The sequence below is a fragment of the Haplochromis burtoni genome, unplaced genomic scaffold, assembly GCF_018398535.1.
Source record: "Haplochromis burtoni strain Fernald_Lab_line unplaced genomic scaffold, NCSU_Asbu1 Contig_20, whole genome shotgun sequence".
Classification (NCBI taxonomy): domain Eukaryota; kingdom Metazoa; phylum Chordata; class Actinopteri; order Cichliformes; family Cichlidae; genus Haplochromis; species Haplochromis burtoni.
In genome coordinates this window covers 170,975-192,727 of record NW_024582381.1, presented here as the reverse complement: position 1 = coordinate 192,727, position 21,753 = coordinate 170,975, and the positions used below count along the sequence as shown (strand labels likewise).

Below are 21,753 nucleotides of genomic sequence, written 5' to 3'. Positions count from 1 at the left end.
ATAAAGTTAATTTAGATAACTGAATGAGTGGCAAGACTTGCTTCTACAACACAGATTTTATAAGTTGTTCACAGATCCAGAATCCAATGTGGAAGTCCCTTAAACATGATTTTCTGTTAATGGCCAGCAGAGGGCGACTCCTCTGGTTGTATAGTTCAGCAGTCCCACATGAAGTGGAACATGAAGTTCACTTTGTAAATTGTGTTTTTTATTGGAGTCTGAAAGAAGCATAAACCACAGTTTGCTTCAGCATGTGATTAACAATTCTCTGCACGCATGTAGCTTGTGACATCTGGTTTCAAAACGGGAACATAGTGAAGGTGAAAATGTTCACCCTGGACTTTGCTCAACATTATGATGTCACAATTTCTTTGGCCATCTTTGATATGCAGTCTATGGTATTTAAAGTTACATATTGTATATACAAGGCATTTAAATGCTTTAAAACACTTACATAAATTTTAACTGATGCATTAAAACACCATGACGCATGTGTGACCTACACATTTGTACCGTTTCCAAATATTATTAGTGCTTCATTGAAGTATAAGTATTCTTTTGTGAAAATATGTGAAAAGTTTTAGAGCTAGTATGATTCTTTTGCATGCCATTCTTTCTTTTAAACTGAATCAGAGAAAAGCCAAAGACCAAGGGAGAGCAGAGTTATATCAAAGGTTAAAGATTAATGGAGCGTTTTCTGCCCACGTGATACCACATACAAAAGAAACTTTTGGTTATTGCGCTGACCTAGTGGAGCTGTTTACCTCCTACTTGCTGCTGCAGGTGAGTTTGGAGGTAAAACTTGTGTACATAGTGCACATTCGGATGACTTGCATTCGTGCACTTTGTCAACAGAACAGTATTACAGCTGTAATTACAGCTTGCATGGATGAAGCCTCCTCGGGCCACAATAAACACTCAGTGAACACCTGCATGTATGTCTCTTTTAACTGCACATTGTATGAACTCTGATCAGCTGAGTGAGACCCTCACTGAAACATCATGACTGCTCTCCAGTGACACAGTTTAGGTTTTTTGAGGTTTTTTTTTAGCACACTCCAGTGAATAATACCCACACATACAGCCCTGTATTGTGCTCGGTCCTGTGGGGGCAGGTTCTATGTGGCTTTCATATTATACCACAAAGATCAAGTGCTTTACTTTTGTTGGGTTTGATGCAAATTTAGAGCTGTTGTTTTTATCCATTTGCAACACAAAACTTTGCACAAACTCAACTAAACCTTCCAGTTTTACCACCTCAGCCCTGCGGTGTTACGAAAGCTTAAGTATGAAAACAAAAATGGACTCTGTGAAGCTCCTAATCTGTCTCAAGGTCAAAAACACCCACAAACACACTGAACGCAGTCCATCAAAATGACATGTGACAAAGCAGAGCCTCTTTGCTCTTTGTGGGAGGATCTCATTGCAGTTCTGTTGGTTACTTAAATCCTTGTTGCAAAATTACTCTAAAATCTGACGACCGGTTGCATCACATTCTGAAGTGTAGAAAGAAAAACTGCAGCTTTGTGATGCATAAAAACAAATGCATCTCCAGAATTCTTTATAGGTGAGCATTCACGTCTAATTTGGCACTAAAGTATTGTTTACGATGTCCAAAATGCTTGTGATGTGTTTTAATGATCTTCATCTTCTTCCTTTCATAAATATTATTGCACTGGGTAAAGTAGTATAAGCAGGAGATGGTCACTCATTTCCTGCTTATTTATAGCCATGAGAAAAGTTTATTCAAGGCTGGATTTCCAAGAGAAATCAAAGAGCAGATGCCTGAGTTGGATCTGTCCAAAGGTTGCAAAACTGCTCCAAAGCACAATTCTACATTCAATGATACAGCTTAACCTGAGCAGAAATATAAAACCAGAAATCTACTGTACCAAGCTAAGATGTAATCTGGTTCATGACCTCTTTAAATCTAATATTTGAGTTGTCTGTGATGCAAACTGTTAATTCGTGGTTTTAAAAGTTGCTAACTAGAAGTGGATGGTTTTTTTTTAACTTTCTGCAAGCTGTGTAATTTGTTAATAATTTTATTATCTTATCCTTGTTAATACGAGCACCTTCCACTTAGAAGAAATGTGAATAAGATATTAATTTACCAGGTTATCGGTGTCCTGCTTAGGATTATATAAATACAATGCTCTCACTGGACTTTCCACCTTTTTGGAACACCCAATGGAAAAGTTAATAATAGATGAACGGTAGTACTAAAATAATAAACATCACAATTTCCAGTTCCTGAAAATGTGCTTACTTAGCATCTGATAAGAGGTTAAAGGTTTTATACATTTTTTGTATGCTTCATTAAAACCATTGACATTGATCTTCTTGTCATGATCCTGACACGACACCTGACTTTCATTTGGATATTACTTAGACAAGCACTGTCCACCTAAAATTTGTTTCAGACTAACTCTGCACTTGTATGGAAATAGCACCGCTGCATGTCTGTGGTCTCCTCCCACAGGACAATGTGTCCGCCTGCACCTTAAAACAGCTCGAGGAACATAACAAAAACGTCGTACCTACCACCAGTGTCACCAGCAGCCACTCTGACGCCACACTTTAGTTTTGGACTCAGCATTCATGTTTGCATTTTTTCCTTCTCCATGTTTGTTTTCTTGAGTTGGAAGTCTATGGAGACCTAAGATATCAGATAACACTAGTACAGTATTGCACAAAGCTGCTGCAGCTCAATGAACTTTAATTGTATAAAAATAAAGACTGAATATAGACAAGGGGGTGAAACGAACCCTTGCAAAGACAAGTCAAAGAGTGAGAGGGCTTTGATATTGATGCAATTAATAAACTGCAAACAGGCCATGATGGAGAGGTATATTTCAGTAACTCAGAGAAGATAAAGCAGTTGGCTACGGCTCCTTGTCTCAGCACATTCCTCAATCAAACTGGACACAGCTCTAACTTTGAGCCTTATCGAAATCTAGCTGGATGACTTTGAAAAATATTAACCTACTAAAAGCTTATTATGGAGGGTGAAACTAATCAGATAGACCAAAACTGTTTTTTGTAGCAGGTTGTAAACTTGTTTATTTCTGCTGTAGAGTTGGGAGTCTATGGGACTTGACTAATTTATGGAGGAAGTCTCAAGTGGCCACTAAAGGAACTACAGTTTTTGGCCCTAGAGCACCACCCTGCATTCCAGAAGACCCAAAGGGGATCCCCCTGAAGACGCCACCCCCCGGGAGGTCCTGTGTTTAAGAATACTTGGTGGTTTTGATGTTGAGTTTTACCATGATAACTGGTAATTACTAACAAATCCACTAATTTACAGACACAAAGAGAATCAGTGCAGCTTCTTTTAGCCCAGGTTCCTTCCAGTGGATTAATCCAGCCCTAAATTTAACTCTTAATGTGTGATCCAAGCAGGTTGGAGGTTGAGTTATTTTAGGACGAAGCTCTGTGAATGCACATGAAAACAAATGCAGTGCATATGCATACTGTGCTGTCTCATTGCATGAGGGAGCAAAACTGACAGCGACAGGTAACATAAGCACGTATTTTGAGCCGGGTGATGACAATAGGAGCTTCAGTTCCTTTGTGATCTTTTACAGAGCGCCCAACCGTCTCAAAGCCTGCACACACTGAGCCGCTACAAACAGATTACCAGCTCCACTATTAGTGGGCCGCTGTGTCAGGTAGCTGTCATCAGCGGTCAGGCGGCTGCTCTGTCATTTTGTGGTCATGTGACCTGCAGGTACGTCTGTTCCTGAAGGGATCCCGGGATGTGCAACAACAAGCTGTGTTTACATCAGCTAAATTTGTACTCCTGGATAAAAATATTTGGATGACCTGCCTCTTGTGGCCCAAAGTTGTCTCACATTTACCAGCCGCAGCTAAAGAAGGGATCCAGGTGCAAGATGGGAAATCTCTTATTCATCTATTCTTTATGCTTCTCCTCTTTTTTGTGCTCTGTTGCAATGAAGGTGTTAAAGAACAGCTCAGCCGTATTTCAATAAAATCTGATAAAATCCAAATACCCGAGGCATGGCTCTTGAGGTCTCAAGGTCACAACACCTGATACAGAAAGATGACCAACCATCTGAGTGACCAAAGAAACAATGGTCGTAATCACCGTTTTGGGAGCACAACAAGGCTGCGGTCGGTTTAGTTTTTGTGGATATAAGGCCAAAGAGTTTTATATGTGCCTGACAACTCCACCACAGAAAAATAAACATCAAGGGTCACAGTCTGGCCGGCTGTGGCAACCTGTGGCCGCTGTTCCTGAAATGACAGCCCTCGCTTTCAGGGAATGAGACTGCAAACATCTGACAGCTGTTTCCGATCAATAAAGCATTGCAGCTGAGTGGACAGTGAAGCAACGTGAGGCTTCAGGCAGGTGTGTTTGTCAAGTTTAAAGGGTGCTTGACCGGCTGCTGGAGCAAAAATCCAGCAGCCGGATTTGGCCTAAATGGCCTAAATGTCATTAGGATGAGTCTAGCTAGCTCAGCAGAGCCACAAATTCACCTTTATAGACCGAATGTCAGGTGTGCTGTGGCATCTAGCCCACCCGACATCTGCAGTAACCCAGAGCTTGTGATGTGTGATCTGCATATTTGCTAACTGAAGACGTCCAGATTAGACCCAAGTGTGTCTGCTGTGTGGGGCAGGTTGACATCTGTGGTTCTAATTGAGAGAAAAGTGACAGTCATACCTAGACCTCACTTTCCCCGGGCACATTCTCCAGCTCTTTTAGGACGGTCCAAGCCTGCTGAGAGACATAAACGCTCCTTCATGACCCGGGTCTATTGAAGGGTCTCCTACCAGTAAAAAAAAAAATGCCCAAAACATCTCACCTAGGAGGAATCCAGGAGGCATCCTGGACATACATCACCTGAACCACCTCAGTGGGTTCCAAACAAGGCTGACTTTGATAAAAGCCTAGTGAGATGAACATAGATAGAAAGCCATGTTTAAGTGAATGGACTTTGGCTTATTTTGAAACTGACTGGTTTTGGTGCACATTAAAATAATGTTAATTAGATAATGCTTCAAGGTAAGTGCCAAAACAAATGGCAGGGGTTTCAGGCTGGCTACCTTTGGAGGTTGAAGAAAGTCTTAAACTTAAGTGGTTTGCTCTTGTAAAAAAAAAGAAAACAAAAAGAAAAAGTAAAAAAAAAAAATTAGACCATGCACAAATTAATATCTGTATTTTTTGATACAGATGAATGATTCAGTTGAATGGCTATATCACCGCCCACCAGCAGGAGGCAGTAGAGTTCAAACTGTGTGAACATTCAGCACCCGGAAAAGCTTCATTCTGGTTAGACGCATGAGCTTACTCTGTATGAACCGGGTTTGGTTTTATTAATAAAAACTCTGGACAGTTTTTTCTACGTTTCTTCGCACCATCATGTCTTCAAAAAGCTGCAGCAGTGACGAGCAGTTTGAAGGACAGGCCGCAGTAAAAGAAGAACTGAACAAGAAGGTAGCGTTAGCCCAAACATGCTAATACGGCTAATGTGGCTGTTACAGACCACCGGATGTCTCCCAAATACATAGACTTTTGGTTATTTTCGTTATATATAATTATTCTGCCGCTTCTGTTAGCTTTATGTGTCTTAACAGATTCAGATAGTGTAGTTTTTATCGGTGAAACTTTCCGTGTTACAGATTAAAGAGCAGAAGGTTCTTGTGGACGAGCTCTGCAATCTGAAGAAAAACAGGGTAAGTGGAGGAAGTGGAAAGTCTCAAAATTTATTAGATCACATCATTATCTGTGCAGTTATGATGGGAAACACGCAAATCACATGGGTTACTATGTTGTTAGGCTGGTGCAGTCATGTGTTTTGAAAGTATAAATGTGGATTAATGCAGATTGTTTTCCCCGCAGAAAGTCTACATCCAGCAGAGGAACAGTAACATCTTCTTCGTGGGAGAGAGAAGTCAGACACTCACTTCGTGCAAAAGTAAGATGATGGAAATGTCTCTGGTTGAGAGGTGAAAACTTGGAAGTAAAGATGAACAAAAATTCTAAAAAAAAAAAAATTGACTGAGAGTTTATTATTTTTGAAAAATGTGATACATTATGTGTCAAACAGGGTAGAAGCAAAAAACAGATTTATCCCGCTTTGTTTATTTTTTAACATCCATCCATCCATCCAATCGTTTTCTGCTGCTATCCAGGATAGTGGGAGACTGGGGGCAGTAATCTAAGCAGAGAAGGCCAGACCTCCCTTCCCTAAACACCTCCACCTGCTAATTTGGAGGAAGACCAAGGTGTTTCCAGGCCAGCTGAGAGATGTGATATCTCCAGTCTGTCCTGTATCTATCCCAGGGCCTCCTCTTTTAGTACATGCTCAGAACATCTCATCCAGTCCAGAGTTCTTCTGAACAAAACTCCATTAGATTTTCAAGAATATGTCGATCAAACTTCAGGCGTCGTTATCAAGACAAGCTAAAGATTGAAAAGTCACCGGCATCACTGTGGGATTGTTTCTGAGCTGCATTGTTTATTTTAAGTTTATGCACGAGAAACTGCTCAATAAAGGACTTTTTTTCAGACGTAGGTTTGAGAAATATTTGCAGTGAGGTAAAAACAAACACTGGAAATGTTGGAAAGTCTTGTTGTTATTGGTTGTGTCAGTGCTTGGCTGTTTTTGTGTGTTCTGTCTTTGCTGGCTTTTCCTGTATTTGCTCATTTTGAATTTGATGCCAGTAAAGTTGGGAACAGGGTCCCCCTTTTTTTTTTTTTTTTTTTGTTAAATAATTAAACACTCAGCAGCGTGTTTTATGCCATAATAGGCCTACAGTGAAGGCACAATGTTATGGCATCATGTAACTAGTGCATTGTTCTGTTTCCAGAGGAGCTTGATTATATGAAAAAGGAACTTCAGGATATCTGAGGCCACAGCAACGCCGCGATGTGTGGGATCTTCTGTGCGCTGAGTCTGGCGTCCGCTCATTCTCAGTGGAATCAAAGAGTTTATGAACATTTAAAGAGGAGAGGGCCCAATTTGAGCCAGGACCTCGCCATCACAGGCTCAGATCTCAGCTATTGCTGTTTATTCTCTGCTCACGTTCTTCACATGAGAGGTCTCCTCACTGCTCAGCCGCTTCAAGACGCCGCCGGAAACATCCTGCTGTGGAATGGAGAGATTTTCAGTGGCCTGCCGGTGACGCCAGAGGAGAATGACACCACAGTTTTAGCTCAGTGGCTATCATCCTGCAATGCCCCTTCAGAGATTCTCACTGTCCTGTCTGCTATTCGTGGACCATGGGGGTTTGTTTACTACCAGAAGGCAGGAGACTACCTGTGGTTTGGCCGAGATTTCTTTGGTAGGCGGAGCTTATTATGGACATTTGACGCAGAGGCCGGCGAACTGACTCTAACTTCTGTGGCTGCTCACACTTCTGGTCCCAAACAGTGCGTGTGGCAGGAAGTCCCGGCAGCTGGTGTGTTCAGGGTTAACCTCAAGGCGGCAGCAGAAGCTGGCTGTGTGGCATTTGAGGTTTATCCTTGGGCTCATGCAGAAAGTGATGTCAGTAATGACACCATGCCTCAGGTGTTGGAGTCCATCCCGAGAGGTTGCAGTGCTGTGATGAACCAGTCGGGTCTTGAACTCTCTTCACCTGTTCCACCTATGAATGTGTCTCTTCCAGAAACATTAAATGATACAGAAATTCACTCAAACTCATGTCTGTCTGTGGAGGATCTGGAGAAGCTGCTGGGCAGTGAGGAGAAAACTGATGAGGTGAATCATCTCATCGACGTTCTCAGCGAGGCAGTGAGGAGACGCGTTCAGTCTCTACCTTTCAGGGCTCTAAACCTCTCTCCTCCTGCTATTGACTGTGCTCGTGTTGCCATACTTTTCTCAGGAGGCATTGATTCAATGATTCTGGCTGCTTTAGCTGACCGTCACATACCTGCACATGAGCCTGTAGACCTGTTGAATGTGGCCTTTAAACTACAGGAACCCAAAAAGAAGAACGAGTCCTCGAGAAAGCCCAAAAATAAGCCCATAGATTTAAAAGCTGATCGGGGAAATTCCCAAGTGTTGAGCCCCTTTGACGTTCCTGACAGAATCACTGGAAGAGCTGGGCTCAGGGAACTACAAGAACTGAACCCTGAGAGGAAGTGGAACTTTGTGGAGATTAACGTAACGCAGGAGGAGCTGCAGGAAAAGCGCCTGGAGCGCGTCTGTCACCTGGTGCATCCGCTGGACACGGTGCTGGACGACAGCATCGGCTGTGCTGTTTGGTTCGCTGCAAGAGGAGTGGGATTCATCGCGGAGGGAAACCACCAGAGGCCATTCACGTCGTCGGCAAAGGTGACAAAGAGCGGAGTTTCTTTTGTAGGAAGGAGGGTGTGAGAGCTCAGTATAACTTTTTTTAAATTTGATGAAACTGTTGTTTGAGAAGGATTCTCAGGAATAAAAGAGTTTGGGTCATAAATGGTGTTAAAGGCCAGTTTAAGATAGATTAGGATTATTGTGAGCTAGAAAAATACAGAGCTGGTGGAAAGCAGAATTATTCCACATTTAACTTTAAAAACTTGTTATCAGAGACGTTTCTGATTCGTGCAGGTCATTTTGACCGGAATCGGAGCAGATGAGCAGCTGGCTGGTTACTCCAGGCACCGAGTCCGGTTTAAGACCTCTGGACACGAAGGCTTGATCCAGGAGCTGGCCATGGAGCTGGGCCGGATCTCCTCCAGGAATTTGGGCAGAGACGACAGAGTGATCGGGGATCATGGAAAGGAAGCTCGGTAGGTCTGCAAGTGAAGCTTGTTTTGTCTGTGTGGTGGGTAAGATGTTTATTTTAATGAATCTGGGGTCTTTATAACATCCCATGTGTATCCTTGATGTCTAACAGATAGGTGGAGTTTTCCTTCCTGATGTTTAAAAAAAGCAAAAAAAAAAAAGCACAGCTTTTACTAATTTTTATGTTTTTAAAAACATTTTACTGCCACCTGCTGTCAGTAAGCGGAACCACTCAGGGGAAAAACTGAAATGAAAACAACGTAAAATAATATTTTTGTTCATGTCTGGTTAAAATTTAAGCAGCATGCCGTTTCTGTTTGAAGGATGTGCCGTCCGTTTCTGTGAATTTTCTACAGGCGGAGATTTTAAACTGAGGTGTCTGTACATTGATAATGAAGCTAAATAGCACACTTTCATAGCTTTAATATAAGGTTGTAAACTGGAATGGGTTTTGAAATACTGGCCGATACGCAAATTATATTTAAAAAAAAAAAAAGATTTATTATGATAAAGTCTCAGCTTTTTTTTTCTCTAAGTTTGAGCTCTTTAAATACCCGAAGTGGAATAAATGTCCTCTTATTTGCAGATCAGCTGGTATAAGTTTTATTTGTCAATAAGTGCAAAGAGCACAACAAATTGTGCTCTTTGGGAATTTTTAGTGTAAATAAACATTTTTTGCCAAATTATGATTAATTTTTTCATTTAATCACATAATTGCACTGAGAGGCATGAACTGTTAATACAGCTCGCCTCCACAGCACTGTGTAAGGTGGCTAAAAAAAATCACAGTGGGTGTTTTATCTCTTGTTATTCTTAAAAAATTCATGTCACGTATGAAATCATGACTGGTGTACTGGTTGAAACTGCAGCTCAGTGTAGAATTTATTTTGAGCACTGCAGATTAAAGGCGCTCTCCTCTGTGGACTCCGCAGGTTTCCGTACTTGGACGAAGACGTGGTGAGCTACTTGAATTCGCTTCCCGTGTGGCAGAAAGCCGATCTGTCGCTTCCTCGAGGAGTCGGCGAGAAACTCCTCCTGAGGATGACGGCAAGGCGACTGGGCCTCGGTCAATCGGCCGTCCTGCCCAAGAGAGCCATGCAGTTTGGCTCCCGCATCGCAAAGATGGAGAACAGCCGCGAGAAGGCCTCGGACAAATGCACAAGACTCCACATTGTTTAGATTAATAAAATAACATTTATAGAAAAGATTGATCATAAACTTAAAGGTGTATTTACAGTCACACACGATAATTTTCTTCTTGGATCAGTTAAAAAAAACAAAACGTCCTTTTACACCATGTACGACTCAACGTCCTGAAGTTTTTCTTTGAAGTACAGATCACATTCAACATATGATGGCAAGTTTCCAACATCAAAACGCCCAGAAATTTCCTGAATGTAAACAGGTTTCCTGAAAAAAAAAGAATACAACAGTCTGCCATCATCTAAGCTTGAGTGTCATTTAAGTATATGAAAAATACAAGAACAGATTCAAAATGAAACCCTGATTCCTTCTGAAACACACAAAAAGCGGAAGCCATTTATTTGGAGTAAAACTCAGATTTCTCCCAGCTGAAATTACCTCGGGATGAGCCAAGACACAAAGTTTCCGGGAGCGTCTTTCTCTGTGATTGGAGCATCCTGTGGAAATATTAAGCTTCTCGTTAATAATAAAAACATAACTTAATTGTGGAGTGTCGGCTTATTTCGTTTACCTTCTTTTCCTCAAGGAAAGTGTCCAACAGACGAAGACTTCTTTTTGAAAACACGTAGAAACAAGGGCACTGAAAACCAAAAATAGTCAGCTCTGTGTTCTGAGTCCGGGTAGTAAAGTTCCATCTTTCATTTACAGTCTTTAACCCTAAGATCCCTGAGTGTATATTTTACCACATTCTGACCATTTGTGTTGAACTTACTGCTCTCCTGGACTTTGTCTCTGAGGGAAGAGGCTTCTCCTTCATACAGAGGACACGAAGATCAGTGTCTGCCTCCAGGATTCCATATTTCTGGGTTTCTGAACACACAAACATAAAATACAGAACTAATTGGGAAGAAGACGCAAAGCCACGGCTGATGTTGGACACGTGAACAGCTTTATTAACCTCACCCTCGTCTCTGCACTGATACGACAGCACAAGGCAACTGTCTTCACACTTCGACTGGACATCAGAGAACCTCTCTTTAACTTTCCTGAGGCTGAAATCTTCTTTGAAGAGGGTGTCACTGTTCAGGATGGACAGGGAGAGAGCTACATCTCAGAGCTGTTTTTACCTCACTCAAAACTACAGTTTACCATGAGCTAAGGAACACAAACTTACCCTCCGATAACTATGACATGATCTTCTATGTTAAAGTGCTTCACAGCGAGCTGCAGGCAGGCCACGGCGCCCAGTCGTTCCTGGTGAAGGACAAATCAGTCCAGGTAATCAACCAGATCTGAGAAGAAAATCCCTGCCTGACATCGGAATCAACAGCTTACTTAATGTACAAGAGCTTCAGCATATTTAATGAAACTATGCAAAAGTTTACCTTCATTAGATTACTGTTACTTTCCCGTAAGCACGCTGCATTACTGCGTTACTAAAACCGTGATTTTTTTTGCGAGAGTGTCTCATGACAATGACGTAAGCGAGTGCGAAGTTCGTGGCAACAGCTGTGTGCAGGAGAGAGTATGACCGTGCAGCTTTTAAAGCGTGGAAGAACGGACCTTACTTTGAGTTTGATTCCGTAAAAAGTGTCAAAAACATTATCGTTCGCTGCTCACTGCATGGGAAGAAAACCCCTAAACGTCCGAGCAAGCACCAAATGCGCTGCCGCTGGAATGTGAAATTTACAGAGAAACTGCCAAATTCTTCCACTGACCGCTGCGGCACACCTGCACCAGGGTAACCCTCCGCCTGCCCCACTCCTGCTTACAGGTGAAAATAGAGCAACAGGACCGCTGAGTCTTTGATTTTATTTATTTTCTGCTGTGTTTTACTTGCATCTATTTGAAAGAGTGAGTGTAAACACAAAAAATATTTTATTTTATGTGCTGGAATGTGCAGAAAATAGGTTTAAATGTTAAACAAATTTCTTCCAGTCAGAGAATGTTGCATATAATTTAATGTTTGCTTGATGCATAAAGTTAAAAGATTAAAACTAATAAAACAAGTTTTAAAAAGAGACTTTTCCATTTGATTACATTTTATATGATGGATTATGCAGAAAAAGTAGAATTGGGCTGAAAGATCTATCGCTTTATACCTATTAGGGATAAATCTGTTTTAAAAAGTAACTAATTACTTTTGAAAATAAGTAATCAGTAAAGTAGCAGGATTACTTTTTTCAAGTAACTTGACCAACACTGCTCAGCACTGCGGGGCATGTGTATAAAAAAATCTTTAGATTACAGGTCAGAGGACGGTATGGAAGCGGAGTGTAAAGGATTACATCATTGCTTGTCGTCTGGTCGCTGAGGATCTGGACATTTGTGAAATTTGTCGCCCATTCTTCAAACGCCCTGAGGTACAGAGTGTTGGTCTGTGGAGATCAGCAGAGGATAAGAGTGGGTCACAGACCTGCACGTTACTGATCATTATCATAATCATTACATCAGAAGAGAAGGTACTCACTACGTGATTGTTGTCACATAGTCAACTATAAATAGATCAACAATCAACAATAACAGAACAACAATGAATCAATGTTATTTCAATGTCAATGTCAGGTTTCATCAGTATTTTAATGTTGTTTCAACATTGATATTTCATTGACATTTCAATCCTTTAGCACTGTTGCCGCACAGCAAGAAGGTCCTGAGTTCAATTCCAACACCAGCCGGGGTCTTTCTGTGTGGAGTTTGCATGTTCTCCCCGTGTTTGCGTGGGTTCCCTCCGGGTACTCTGGCTTCCTCCCACCGTCCAAAGACATGCAGCTTGTGGGGATAGGTTAATTGGAAAATCCAAATTGTCACTAGGTGTGAATGTGAGTGTGAATGGTTGTCTGTCCCTGTGTGTTGGCCCTGCGACAGACTGGCGACCTGTCCAGGGTGTACCCGCCTCTCGCCCTATGACAGCTGGGATAGGCTCCAGCGCCCCCCGCGACCCTGAAAAGGATAAGCGGAAGCGAATGGATGGATGGATGGATTATAATTCTGACGATTCTGATGGATCAGATGAAAAATCAACATCAGTTCAATGTCTCCTTGCTGTCTGGGCTGTGCCTAACACTTTATCTCTATCTATTTAACTAACATGTAAAGTGAATCAGGGAACTATCTTTGATGTGTTTGTCCACCAGTGTTGGGAAGGTTACTTTTAAAATGTATTCCACTACAGATTACAGAATACATGCCCCACCTAAATGCACATTACTGTGCATTTAGGTGGGGCATGATGAGAGAGACAGACAGAGTCTGGCTGGCTCAGATGCTGGTAGTTCTCGCTGCAGTCTACTGGTAGCGTCTCCTTTCAGGCCAGGATAGACGAATGTCACCGAGCAGTGACTAAGTTTGAGGTAAAAGGCTTGCACCCATTTGCCACAGCAGATGCCCCCGATTTACGGTAAGTGAATGTGTTTAATTGTAGGCAGGGACATTACTGGATATTCTTGTGTAATTGCTACAGAATAATTTATGTTATACTTTGTTATTGCTACAGAAGAATATTTATTTTATTATTTTACATTTACAATTTTTTTTCCTGGGGACCCTGTGACACCCCATTAAAGAACCATGGGCTGGATCTCTTAAGATCTCACTGTTGGGTTTGTAAGGCCATGTTACTCCTAAGTTCTATCTTGTTCAAAGAGAAGCTATAAAACAAAGTTCTAAGCAAATCGACCTTAGTGTTCTCCTTTTTAAAAAAAAAAGAATCGATAAGAGAATCGATAAAGAATCGAATCGTTAAACAGAATCGAAAATGGAATCTAAATGGTGAAAATCTTATCAATACCCATCCCTACTCATATTTTGTATTTTAAATACGTAACGGCGGGACATGTATTCCGTTACTCCCCAACACTGTTGTCCACACATATTCAAACCTGGTTTATCATTTTAACAGTTACGCAGAGTCGGATCAGATTCCTGTGAATTGGAGTCAGTTATTGGACCTAGTTACTGGTTATTTACCACGACATAGATGGTGTCCACGGAGCTGGACACTGTCAGCGCGTGGATCCAGTGTGAGCTCAAAGGGCACCGACCGACGGGTAGCAGCGGCTTGGCTACGTGCGCCAGGTGGGCGAACCTTCCGGTGGTGTCCGCCAACACATCTCTCTGGAGCCTGGTTCCGTACCCGGCGGCGAGAATCACGGCTTTCATTTGAACTCTGTAATCCGAAGGGCTCCCGGCGAGCTGTCAGTTGCTTTACGGGGAAACTCAACGGCACATTAGCGGGTATAAACCGAGAGAGCAAAGTTTGATAACGGTCCATAGATCAACTTCTGGATATTCTCGCGAGGTTAGCGTCCAACTAATGGCAGGACGCTAGTTTTTTTTTTAAAGAACTTTATTTATAATCAACAGTATAACATACAAGGCACCATCATTAATCCGAATATGTAATATCCTCGGTTGAGCGTTACAACGACAAAAGAGGAAGAAAAAAACAAAACAAAACAAAAAAACAAAAACAAACAATAAACACAAAGCCAAAAAGAGTTAGCACAAAAAGAAAGAACAGTCATTGAAGGATTTAAAACCAAAGGAAAAAATTTATATGAACAAAAAAGGGCAATCATGATCATTAAATAGGGAGGTTTCTTTTTTAACATAGATTAAACTTGTTAAATAATACAATAAGTTTATGAGCTTTCTTGTTATTCACAAGTTTCAGCGATTTAGCCCAGAGTTTAAAGTCATTCAGCCATCTGTTTATACGTGGTTTAGCTTTAAAATATCTGCATTTGTGAATAAAAAATTTTCCCAGTAACAAAAACATCCTAATCAACAAGTCAAAATCTGCATTCTCAGCAAGTATTCCAAATTTAATTACTGTCATCATCAAATGTGGTAACTGAATTCTCCTGAACTGTAGCCAGCTCCACATGTCAATCCAGAAGGGGTGCACTGATTCACAGTAGAAAAACAAGTGATCCAAACTTTCAATATCACTGTCACAAAATGTGAAGGCGTTCACATCTAAGTTAAATTTCCGTTTTAAGAATTCATTGGTTGGATAAACCTCATTTATGATTTTAAAGTTAACCTCTTACTTTAGGGGAAAGAGGAAGTGAAATATACTTTCTTCTTATTGCCTTAACCTCCATGGTGGATCCGTACTGTCTCCTCAAACACGGAGACCATCGCTTCCAGTTGCTACTTTCTAAATTAAAAGTAATTCTCCGAGGAATTTCACTGTAAATAAAGATTTGTAGGATTTTAGCTGTTAAACAACAAAGCTGCAAATAATGGAACCATTTCAATTAAAAAACTAAAAAAGTGCTTGCAGTCGTATTATTGAGCTATAGATTGACAGTCAAATTCCATAGATAGACTAATCACACATAAAGGGCACTGCCAGGGGCAGGAGTTCGGTGTAAAATTGTTTATTTGTGAAATATTGCCAACAAGTGCCGTCTAGCTCAGAGATTTATTCAGAACAGAAACCTTTTTTCTTTACACAAATATGCCAGCAAATGTACAGAATATCACTGTATTACTAAACTGCTGCACATACCAGTGTGCACATCTGGAAGTAGTCCCATTAGAAACACAACAAACAAGAGTATGTATGTAATGTGGGATGTAACTGTAGGATCCAGTGATAGCAGGAGGATATTTACAGCCAGTACCATCTTATTTTAATTTACCAGTAATCTGTGGTGATAATTATGGCAAAATGTATTTGTAGTTACTGCAGCAATACACACATTTTATTATTAGTTTGTCTGTTGTTTCATATAAAAGGAATGCATTTTAATGCATATTTATTTACTTTCTAAAAAGTAAACGTCAGTTAATTTCGCTGTTAACAGAAATGCAGGAGTGTTACTGTTTTCCTTTTTTTCAACCGCAAAATCTCCTACCTAAACATTTCTTTATCAAGCTGTTTCAAGGAAAACATCAGCCTATGTATCATTATTGGATTTTCAAATATTCACAAAAGTCTTGGAAATCATACAGTCTGGGTTCCTATAAAGAAGATGTGGAAAAATAAATGACCCAAGAGCAAAAATATCTTCTTCCATCATGTTGTTTACTTTTCAGTCTTAGCACCACATGTGACAGAATACAAATTCAAGTCCGTTTGTGTCTCCTGTGAATTCTTCACTGCGGGGCCAGCGGGATGCCCCGGGCGTCGGTCACTTGGCCCTCCTGCAGGTTTTTGACCAGCTGAGCCAGCCAGCGTTTGGTGGTGGTGTCATCCTTCAGCACCTGGGCGAAGGTGCTGTCCTTCAGCTGGTCGGGTAGACACTGACGGAGTGCCTCTCTGGCTCTGAGGAAGGAACAACACAAAACCTCCTTTTAATATCACTTCAAATGAAATTGAACTTCAAACTTGATGAAAACACTCAATGAAAGTGCAGATATAGTTTTCCAAATAATTAATGTCAGGTTAGAAAGGAGAGTAAGGCAAAAACAAAAAAATCATCAGAATAAACAAAAATATAATTGTCCTAAACGATGAACAGCTTCAACATGTAGTGCATTTTCTGTCTATGTAGTTATTCCCAAGTGTTTCAAGCAAAGCTGCAGCTATTACATCTACGGTAACACAACCTGTTACCATGAACTGTTTTTACACACATAAACATCTCATGGTGTAAAAACTACCAGTGTGTTTTTGCAATAGCTTCTCCTAGTGGCAAGCTGATTGAAGTCTTCAAACAGCGAAGCCAGTGTTATACAGAACTCGCGAGCACACAATAAACTGCAACAGAGTAAAGATGCTCTACCTGAGATTATCTGAAAGGCGAAGGTAGCAGCGGACGACGTGCTTCAGCAGCCGAGCTGATGGTTCTTTGGAGAGCTGCAGCACCATTTTACCCTGAAGATGCAAACATGATGGAGACAACAGCTACAGTTACATCCAGCAAACAAAGATCCCGACCCACACGCCACAAATCAACAAATTATTATTTAAAGAAAGCACTCAAACTACATTTGAGTTAAAGGTCAGTGTGAAAGCCTCAGGAAACTCTTGTTGATGTCTCGATTTATTTGACTTTTTTCCCTCCTAATGATTTCACCAGGTTGCCCACACCTCACAGTTTGAGAACCACCGAACTGGATCAATATTTTTATTCTGACTGAAGATTAAAGTTCAGCTGTGAACACGTGACAGGATTTTACAGCGTGCTGTTTACACATCAAAGGTAATGAATGTGACATGGGCGCATTTTCTTCTGTCCTTGGTACATTTGATCAGCTCCCTGTAGATGGATTACATAAATCAAATCAGTGGAGTGCAGTAAATATTGTTACTATGCTGCTCTCAACTTCTCAAGGGTTTATTTTTTAAAATTTATTTTATGGGCTCAATCATGTGACATGAACCATGCTGCATGCCACTGCAGCCTGGGCTAATTTGTGATGTCCGTGCCCAGTTGGGTTTTTAAAACACCAAAAAGAAACATAAACAAAAGACTCTAGGGTTCAAACTGCAGTGCAACGAACTGATTCCTTTTGAAAAATCAAGTTTAGTTTTAATATGAAGTTTACGTTCTGAAGTATTTCATTTGCTGATAATGACTGAAAATTAATTGTTAAACAAAATTTAACTGTGGACCATTTCTGCTTAGACATAATTGACAGCGAAGTAAAGATATGACTTGATGCAGATTTTCTTCTGGTCAGTTTGTAAAAAGCTTTGAACAGACAACTGGTTTTTAAACATCAGTCTGTGCCTGTTTATTCCGAACGGTTATCAAAAGTTTTTAATTCTGTCTGGACTTTTCAAAAAATTACAAACAGAAATCAGTGAGACTAAACCATCTTCTTGTAATCGATGATGTGTCAACGTGGCACAGAAAGTCTATCTGATCATGTCCATGCATATCTTTACAGCAAACACTTACAAGGATCATTGCCACATGGGAGAAACGTTCATAAGTCTGGCATATGTAAGCCAGCCCTGTGTCATCAAGCAGTATCTTCTGCAGTATGAAGGTAGCAACCTGAAAAAACAAACATGCATATAAAGATTTCTCACTAGTAGGTGTCAATATTATGCTGCGGGCTATCTGTAAAGGTTCAGACTATTTTAAAAACAGAATAGCTCCGTACCGTCTTAGAGAGCTCACTTCCTGATTCCATAATGCGGAGACAAAGCGGGATGATTTCAGTTGTGAGAAGAAAGTTAATCACTTCTTGTTCATCTGTTTTGACCAAGGCACCTACATTAAGTACAAACAGACATCTTAATACCTGTACACACACACTTTGAATGATAAAAACTCTTTTCATAATACAATGAGAGGAGAGCATACCTATGACTCCAAGGCTGGTGAGGCGCAGGTACTCGAATGGGCGCGTTTTGCTCACAGTGTGCAAAAAGGGATAAAGGAAAAGGGGAATGTGGGCTGCGAGGAAAGCCGACCTGGCAAGATATTAAAAATTAAAAGAAAAATACTTTTAAATCAGTGTAACCACACTCATATCAAACACATATACCATATTTTTCGGACCATAAGGCGCACTGTCGATTAACGGGTCTGTTTTCATACATAAGGCACACCAGATTATACGGTGCATCAAGCGAAACAAAACAGTCAGATAAGTCAAACTTTACTCAACTCTTTCTTCTTGTTTCCTCCACTTCCGTACCATCCATCCATTAATGTTTAATTCTCTCACAGCTGCTCTTTCCCATGTTGTTGCAGTATATTAGTGACTAACCTCATATTGTGGATGGATTATCTCAGTTGTTCTTCTGACTGAAGTTTGGTCCGTTTACAGCATCCTGCCACACGATTGCATTTGTTCTTAACCCTCATGTTAACTTTTATTGAGTGGAAAAAAGTTAGCGTTCATCCTCCAGCTTCACTGTGTTTTTGTTATGCTAACATAGCTGTGTCGCTAACGATCACAGCAGTGATGTTCGTTGGTTTACTGAAGTTGGACAAGCTGGTATTTAGTGATGTGCACAGCTCGAAGCCGACCGGGAGGTTAAGGCACGATGTGCCTTGTTCCCCCCGGTTGTAGTGGGCCTCGACCTCCTGTTAGCTTCGAGATGGTGGGTAACAGACATCTCTGAAAACGTCGGAGCACTTTTGCAAATATGTGATGTCTTGATAAACCGAGCAGATATTTGATGTTTACACAGCTACATTCACGCCTGAAAATATCTTAAAGGTTTATTTTGTGACCCAGAAAAAGTAATATTAAAACTAACTAGCTGGCGCCATTGTTAGAAACGAATTGGCTGGGCCACGCTATGAATTCTTGGATAGGTTGGGTAATGAAGGATACACCGACTCGGCCTTCAAATGTGACCTGCGAAGGATACCAGTCTATTTTGTGAGATCTTGCAAAACGTTTGTGGGATCTCACAAAACTTCACCTTAATTTTTTTCCCTCCCATGTCCCTTGCAGGGCTCGGTATGGAAGTGATAGCAGAACTGTACGTTTTAATTCTTTCAGAACTCTCTCAGTCAGAACATCCTATATCATGTTTAGATGGAAACTAGCGAGCTAACTTCCTGCTAACATCTAACTCTGTTAAATTTAATAAATTCTGTTTTCATGGATGCCTCGATGTTAAACTTAATTGTTACACCTGGTAAAGCAGCAACACTGATTATTTTTAAAGAAGAAAGAATTTAGACAGTTTTTAACTCTCAGTGATAACGCAGTGTTCATTTGACTGTGTGACCTGAAGGGGACGGAGTTTTGGACCCAGATACTCCGAGTCTGCGAGGCTCCTGACTACGGTAGCTGTAATGCTCTGACAATCCATCAAGCGGTGGGGCTTCGTAACTTACTAAAGTCGTACTAAAACATTTTGACAGATTTTGAGCGCCGCGTACCACATAAAATCGGTTCAGTAAGCACAACTAGAATTCATACATTAGGTGCACCGGATTATAAGGTGCACTGCTGATATTTGAGAAAATTAAAGCATTTTAAGTGCACCTTATAGTGCAGAAAATTAGGTACTTTCATTTAAGGCTTAAAAGCCTTGTTTGTATCAGTGAAAAGAAAAGATGAGATAAAACATAAAAAAAGAAGAAGCATGGTTTCAGTTTAGTTTTCTGAAATTCCTGATTGAAACAGAACAAATGAAGGCAAAGTGGATAAAACTCAATCTGCTCTGTAGTAAAAATTTTTTTTTTTTTAGTATTACACAATTAAAGCTTCTAATTGTCCCCTTACCGTGTCTCTGGGTGTGAGGCAACACACTGCAGGAGTGCCAAGGCGTTGCACACTCGGTTAGACTGATGTGCTGTGAGTGTCGGTGGGTTAATGGATGGATAGATGTTCACTATTTCCTACAAAGAGAAAGGAATGCATCAATGGTGCACAGCAAATGACACTGGGCAAACAGAACTATAGAGATGATGGATTACTCCGTCATCTCTGTGGTATTAACTCAACAAGTGGTATAAACTCTAATGGTAGGTAGAGATAAAAAAACGCTTACAACCATTTCAAGATCTAGTACCCTGGAAGTCTTATAATTCAGGTCAAGTTTTAAAATATACTAAGAGCTCTTAACAACAAGTACCAATGCAACATATTATATAAATAAAAATAAATATAGCAAAACAATTCAGAGTAATGAAGAAGGGTTTAGTAGCTCACTTCATGCGAGTGGTCTGTAAGGCCTAGCTGCCGTACAAACATGGCATGACTTGTAGTCCCTGACACTAATGGTTGTGCTGAATCTTTGTAAAGCCTATGGCGTAGCCATGTTGTCAACATCATTTATGTGTTTGTGCATTATGTGTTAATTAGTGTGTCTTCTGGTGTTTTATATGTGGAGCCAACCGACAGGAACAAATAAAATGCTGGTACTTTATTACCTCTATATCTTTCTCCAGTAATTTGTTGACATTTGTGAATCCTTATATTGAGGAGATTCCTTATATTGAGGAGATGATCATTGATCGTTATTCTGTCACTGAGAAATTCAAAAACTAAGATGAAATTAACAGGGGGAAATCTATAGTACTGGGTAGGCCAATCACAGTACGTGCTGTGGATGCTGTGTGTATTAAATTTCTAGAAGGGTGCATATCCAGTTATGCCATAGGGCTAAAGATTCAGGTTTGTGGTTCCCATGTAGATTTGAAGCATAAAAAAAACCAAACAAAAACAAGATCCTGATTTCCAACTGGTAGAGAGAGGCAACAGATCTTACCTGCAGGAGAGCAGCGATAGTGCCACAGGAATGCCAAAGCATCGGTGCCAGGTCTGGCACAGATTCGCGTTTCTTGCTGAGCTCCAGCAGGGCATTCTCTCTGGTCTCTGGGCTGGACAACTCATTGATCCACTGGTAGATCTTTTCCCGGTCTACCTGAGCCAGGGCTGTGACATTAGATACAGCCTGTAAAAGGCAAAATGAGTTTAAAAAGCATGTCGTCTTGGGTCTGTGTTTGAGAATGGGTGGTCAGTGTTTAATGTAAATCAAACAAAAGGATGAGGAAGCTCCATGTTAAGACGGTTCGAGACTTCAAAGCAAAGTAAGGTGAAATTACACTTACCGCTCCCGTTGCAAGCATTCTCCGAAGCTCTTTGTGGAGTCTTTATGTCGTTATAAACAACTAAATTTGATTAAGTGAGGTGAACGTGGTTGCAATGCAAGCAAGTTGGCGTAACTAGCACAAAGCTAGCCCGAGCTGGCTGCTAAATGTCCTGGCCTATGAAGACAAGTACCCGTGTACATTAACATAACTTCAAATTCGCCGAAATAAGGGGAAAAGGAACACTAGCAGTCTAATTTGTGCGCTTTAAACCACACTAATTAGCTCAAAACTAAACGTAATTCATACTAAAACTAAAGCGAGGCTTAGCTTGGCAGACCCGTGGACAGCCTTGATACAAATAAGTGAAATATCGCGAGATGAAGATCCTCGGTCATTACTTCCGTTGT

The 21,753-nt window shown here is 40.8% G+C and overlaps 4 protein-coding genes across 7 annotated transcripts; 2 read left to right on the top strand and 2 right to left on the bottom strand.

Annotated features, from left to right (window-relative positions):
• The first annotated feature begins 5,320 nt into the window (after window positions 1–5,320).
• On the top strand, window positions 5,321–6,977 carry LOC121814122 (ASNSD1 upstream open reading frame protein-like). The gene is made up of 4 exons (XM_042218549.1): window positions 5,321–5,461; window positions 5,647–5,700; window positions 5,867–5,942; window positions 6,838–6,977. Exons 1-4 carry the CDS (start codon window positions 5,387–5,389, stop codon window positions 6,876–6,878), a joined length of 246 nt encoding a protein of 81 aa, XP_042074483.1. The 5' UTR covers window positions 5,321–5,386; the 3' UTR covers window positions 6,879–6,977.
• Window positions 6,897–10,421, top strand: asnsd1 (asparagine synthetase domain containing 1). The gene is made up of 3 exons (XM_014339247.2): window positions 6,897–8,303; window positions 8,559–8,740; window positions 9,668–10,421. Exons 1-3 carry the CDS (start codon window positions 6,897–6,899, stop codon window positions 9,912–9,914), a joined length of 1,836 nt encoding a protein of 611 aa, XP_014194733.1. The 3' UTR covers window positions 9,915–10,421.
• On the bottom strand, window positions 9,910–14,202 carry zgc:136439 (uncharacterized protein LOC678627 homolog). Of its 3 annotated transcripts, XM_042218548.1 has the most exons (8): window positions 13,848–14,195; window positions 12,167–12,256; window positions 11,053–11,132; window positions 10,842–10,957; window positions 10,651–10,748; window positions 10,450–10,518; window positions 10,317–10,375; window positions 9,910–10,145 (listed from the first exon to the last, which is right to left on the bottom strand). In XM_042218548.1, the coding sequence occupies exons 1-8, from the start codon at window positions 14,037–14,039 to the stop codon at window positions 10,025–10,027; spliced, it is 825 nt and encodes a 274-aa protein (XP_042074482.1). In that variant the 5' UTR covers window positions 14,040–14,195; the 3' UTR covers window positions 9,910–10,024. The 3 variants fall into 3 exon arrangements, with proteins under 3 accessions (XP_042074482.1, XP_042074480.1, XP_042074481.1); XM_042218546.1 differs by having other exon boundaries at window positions 10,651–10,957; window positions 13,848–14,198; XM_042218547.1 differs by lacking the exon at window positions 12,167–12,256 and having other exon boundaries at window positions 10,651–10,957; window positions 13,848–14,202.
• A 1,694-nt stretch (window positions 14,203–15,896) lies between these two features.
• cnot9 (CCR4-NOT transcription complex subunit 9) lies at window positions 15,897–21,721 on the bottom strand. 2 transcript variants are annotated; one of them, XM_005939846.3, is made up of 8 exons: window positions 21,365–21,720; window positions 21,022–21,207; window positions 20,034–20,149; window positions 18,149–18,258; window positions 17,946–18,055; window positions 17,738–17,836; window positions 16,616–16,707; window positions 15,897–16,155 (listed from the first exon to the last, which is right to left on the bottom strand). In XM_005939846.3, the coding sequence occupies exons 1-8, from the start codon at window positions 21,380–21,382 to the stop codon at window positions 15,987–15,989; spliced, it is 900 nt and encodes a 299-aa protein (XP_005939908.1). In that variant the 5' UTR covers window positions 21,383–21,720; the 3' UTR covers window positions 15,897–15,986. The 2 variants fall into 2 exon arrangements, with proteins under 2 accessions (XP_005939908.1, XP_005939907.1); XM_005939845.3 differs by having other exon boundaries at window positions 17,946–18,258; window positions 21,365–21,721.
• Window positions 21,722–21,753: the final 32 nt, after the last annotated feature.

Bases quoted from the DNA above. Each gene is read 5' to 3' on its own strand.
- LOC121814122 (XM_042218549.1), top strand. From the start codon at position 5,387: ATGTCTTCAAAAAGCTGCAGCAGTGACGAGCAGTTTGAAGGACAGGCC. The intron at 5,462-5,646 runs GTAGCGTTAGCC...TCCGTGTTACAG, and splicing joins AAGAAGAACTGAACAAGAAG to ATTAAAGAGCAGAAGGTTCT. The intron at 5,701-5,866 runs GTAAGTGGAGGA...TTTTCCCCGCAG, and splicing joins GCAATCTGAAGAAAAACAGG to AAAGTCTACATCCAGCAGAG.
- asnsd1 (XM_014339247.2), top strand. From the start codon at position 6,897: ATGTGTGGGATCTTCTGTGCGCTGAGTCTGGCGTCCGCTCATTCTCAG. The intron at 8,304-8,558 runs GTGACAAAGAGC...TGATTCGTGCAG, and splicing joins CATTCACGTCGTCGGCAAAG to GTCATTTTGACCGGAATCGG. The intron at 8,741-9,667 runs GTAGGTCTGCAA...TGGACTCCGCAG, and splicing joins GATCATGGAAAGGAAGCTCG to GTTTCCGTACTTGGACGAAG.
- zgc:136439 (XM_042218546.1), bottom strand. From the start codon at position 14,039: ATGAAAGCCGTGATTCTCGCCGCCGGGTACGGAACCAGGCTCCAGAGA. The intron at 12,257-13,847 runs GTAAATAACCAG...TGATCTCCACAG, and splicing joins TGGACACCATCTATGTCGTG to ACCAACACTCTGTACCTCAG. The intron at 10,958-11,052 runs GTAAGTTTGTGT...CATCCTGAACAG, and splicing joins CATGTCATAGTTATCGGAGG to TGACACCCTCTTCAAAGAAG.
- cnot9 (XM_005939845.3), bottom strand. The intron at 18,259-20,033 runs GTAAGGGGACAA...ATATCTTGCCAG, and splicing joins GCCTCACACCCAGAGACACG to GTCGGCTTTCCTCGCAGCCC. The intron at 17,837-17,945 runs GTACGGAGCTAT...TTGTTTTTTCAG, and splicing joins GAAGTGAGCTCTCTAAGACG to GTTGCTACCTTCATACTGCA.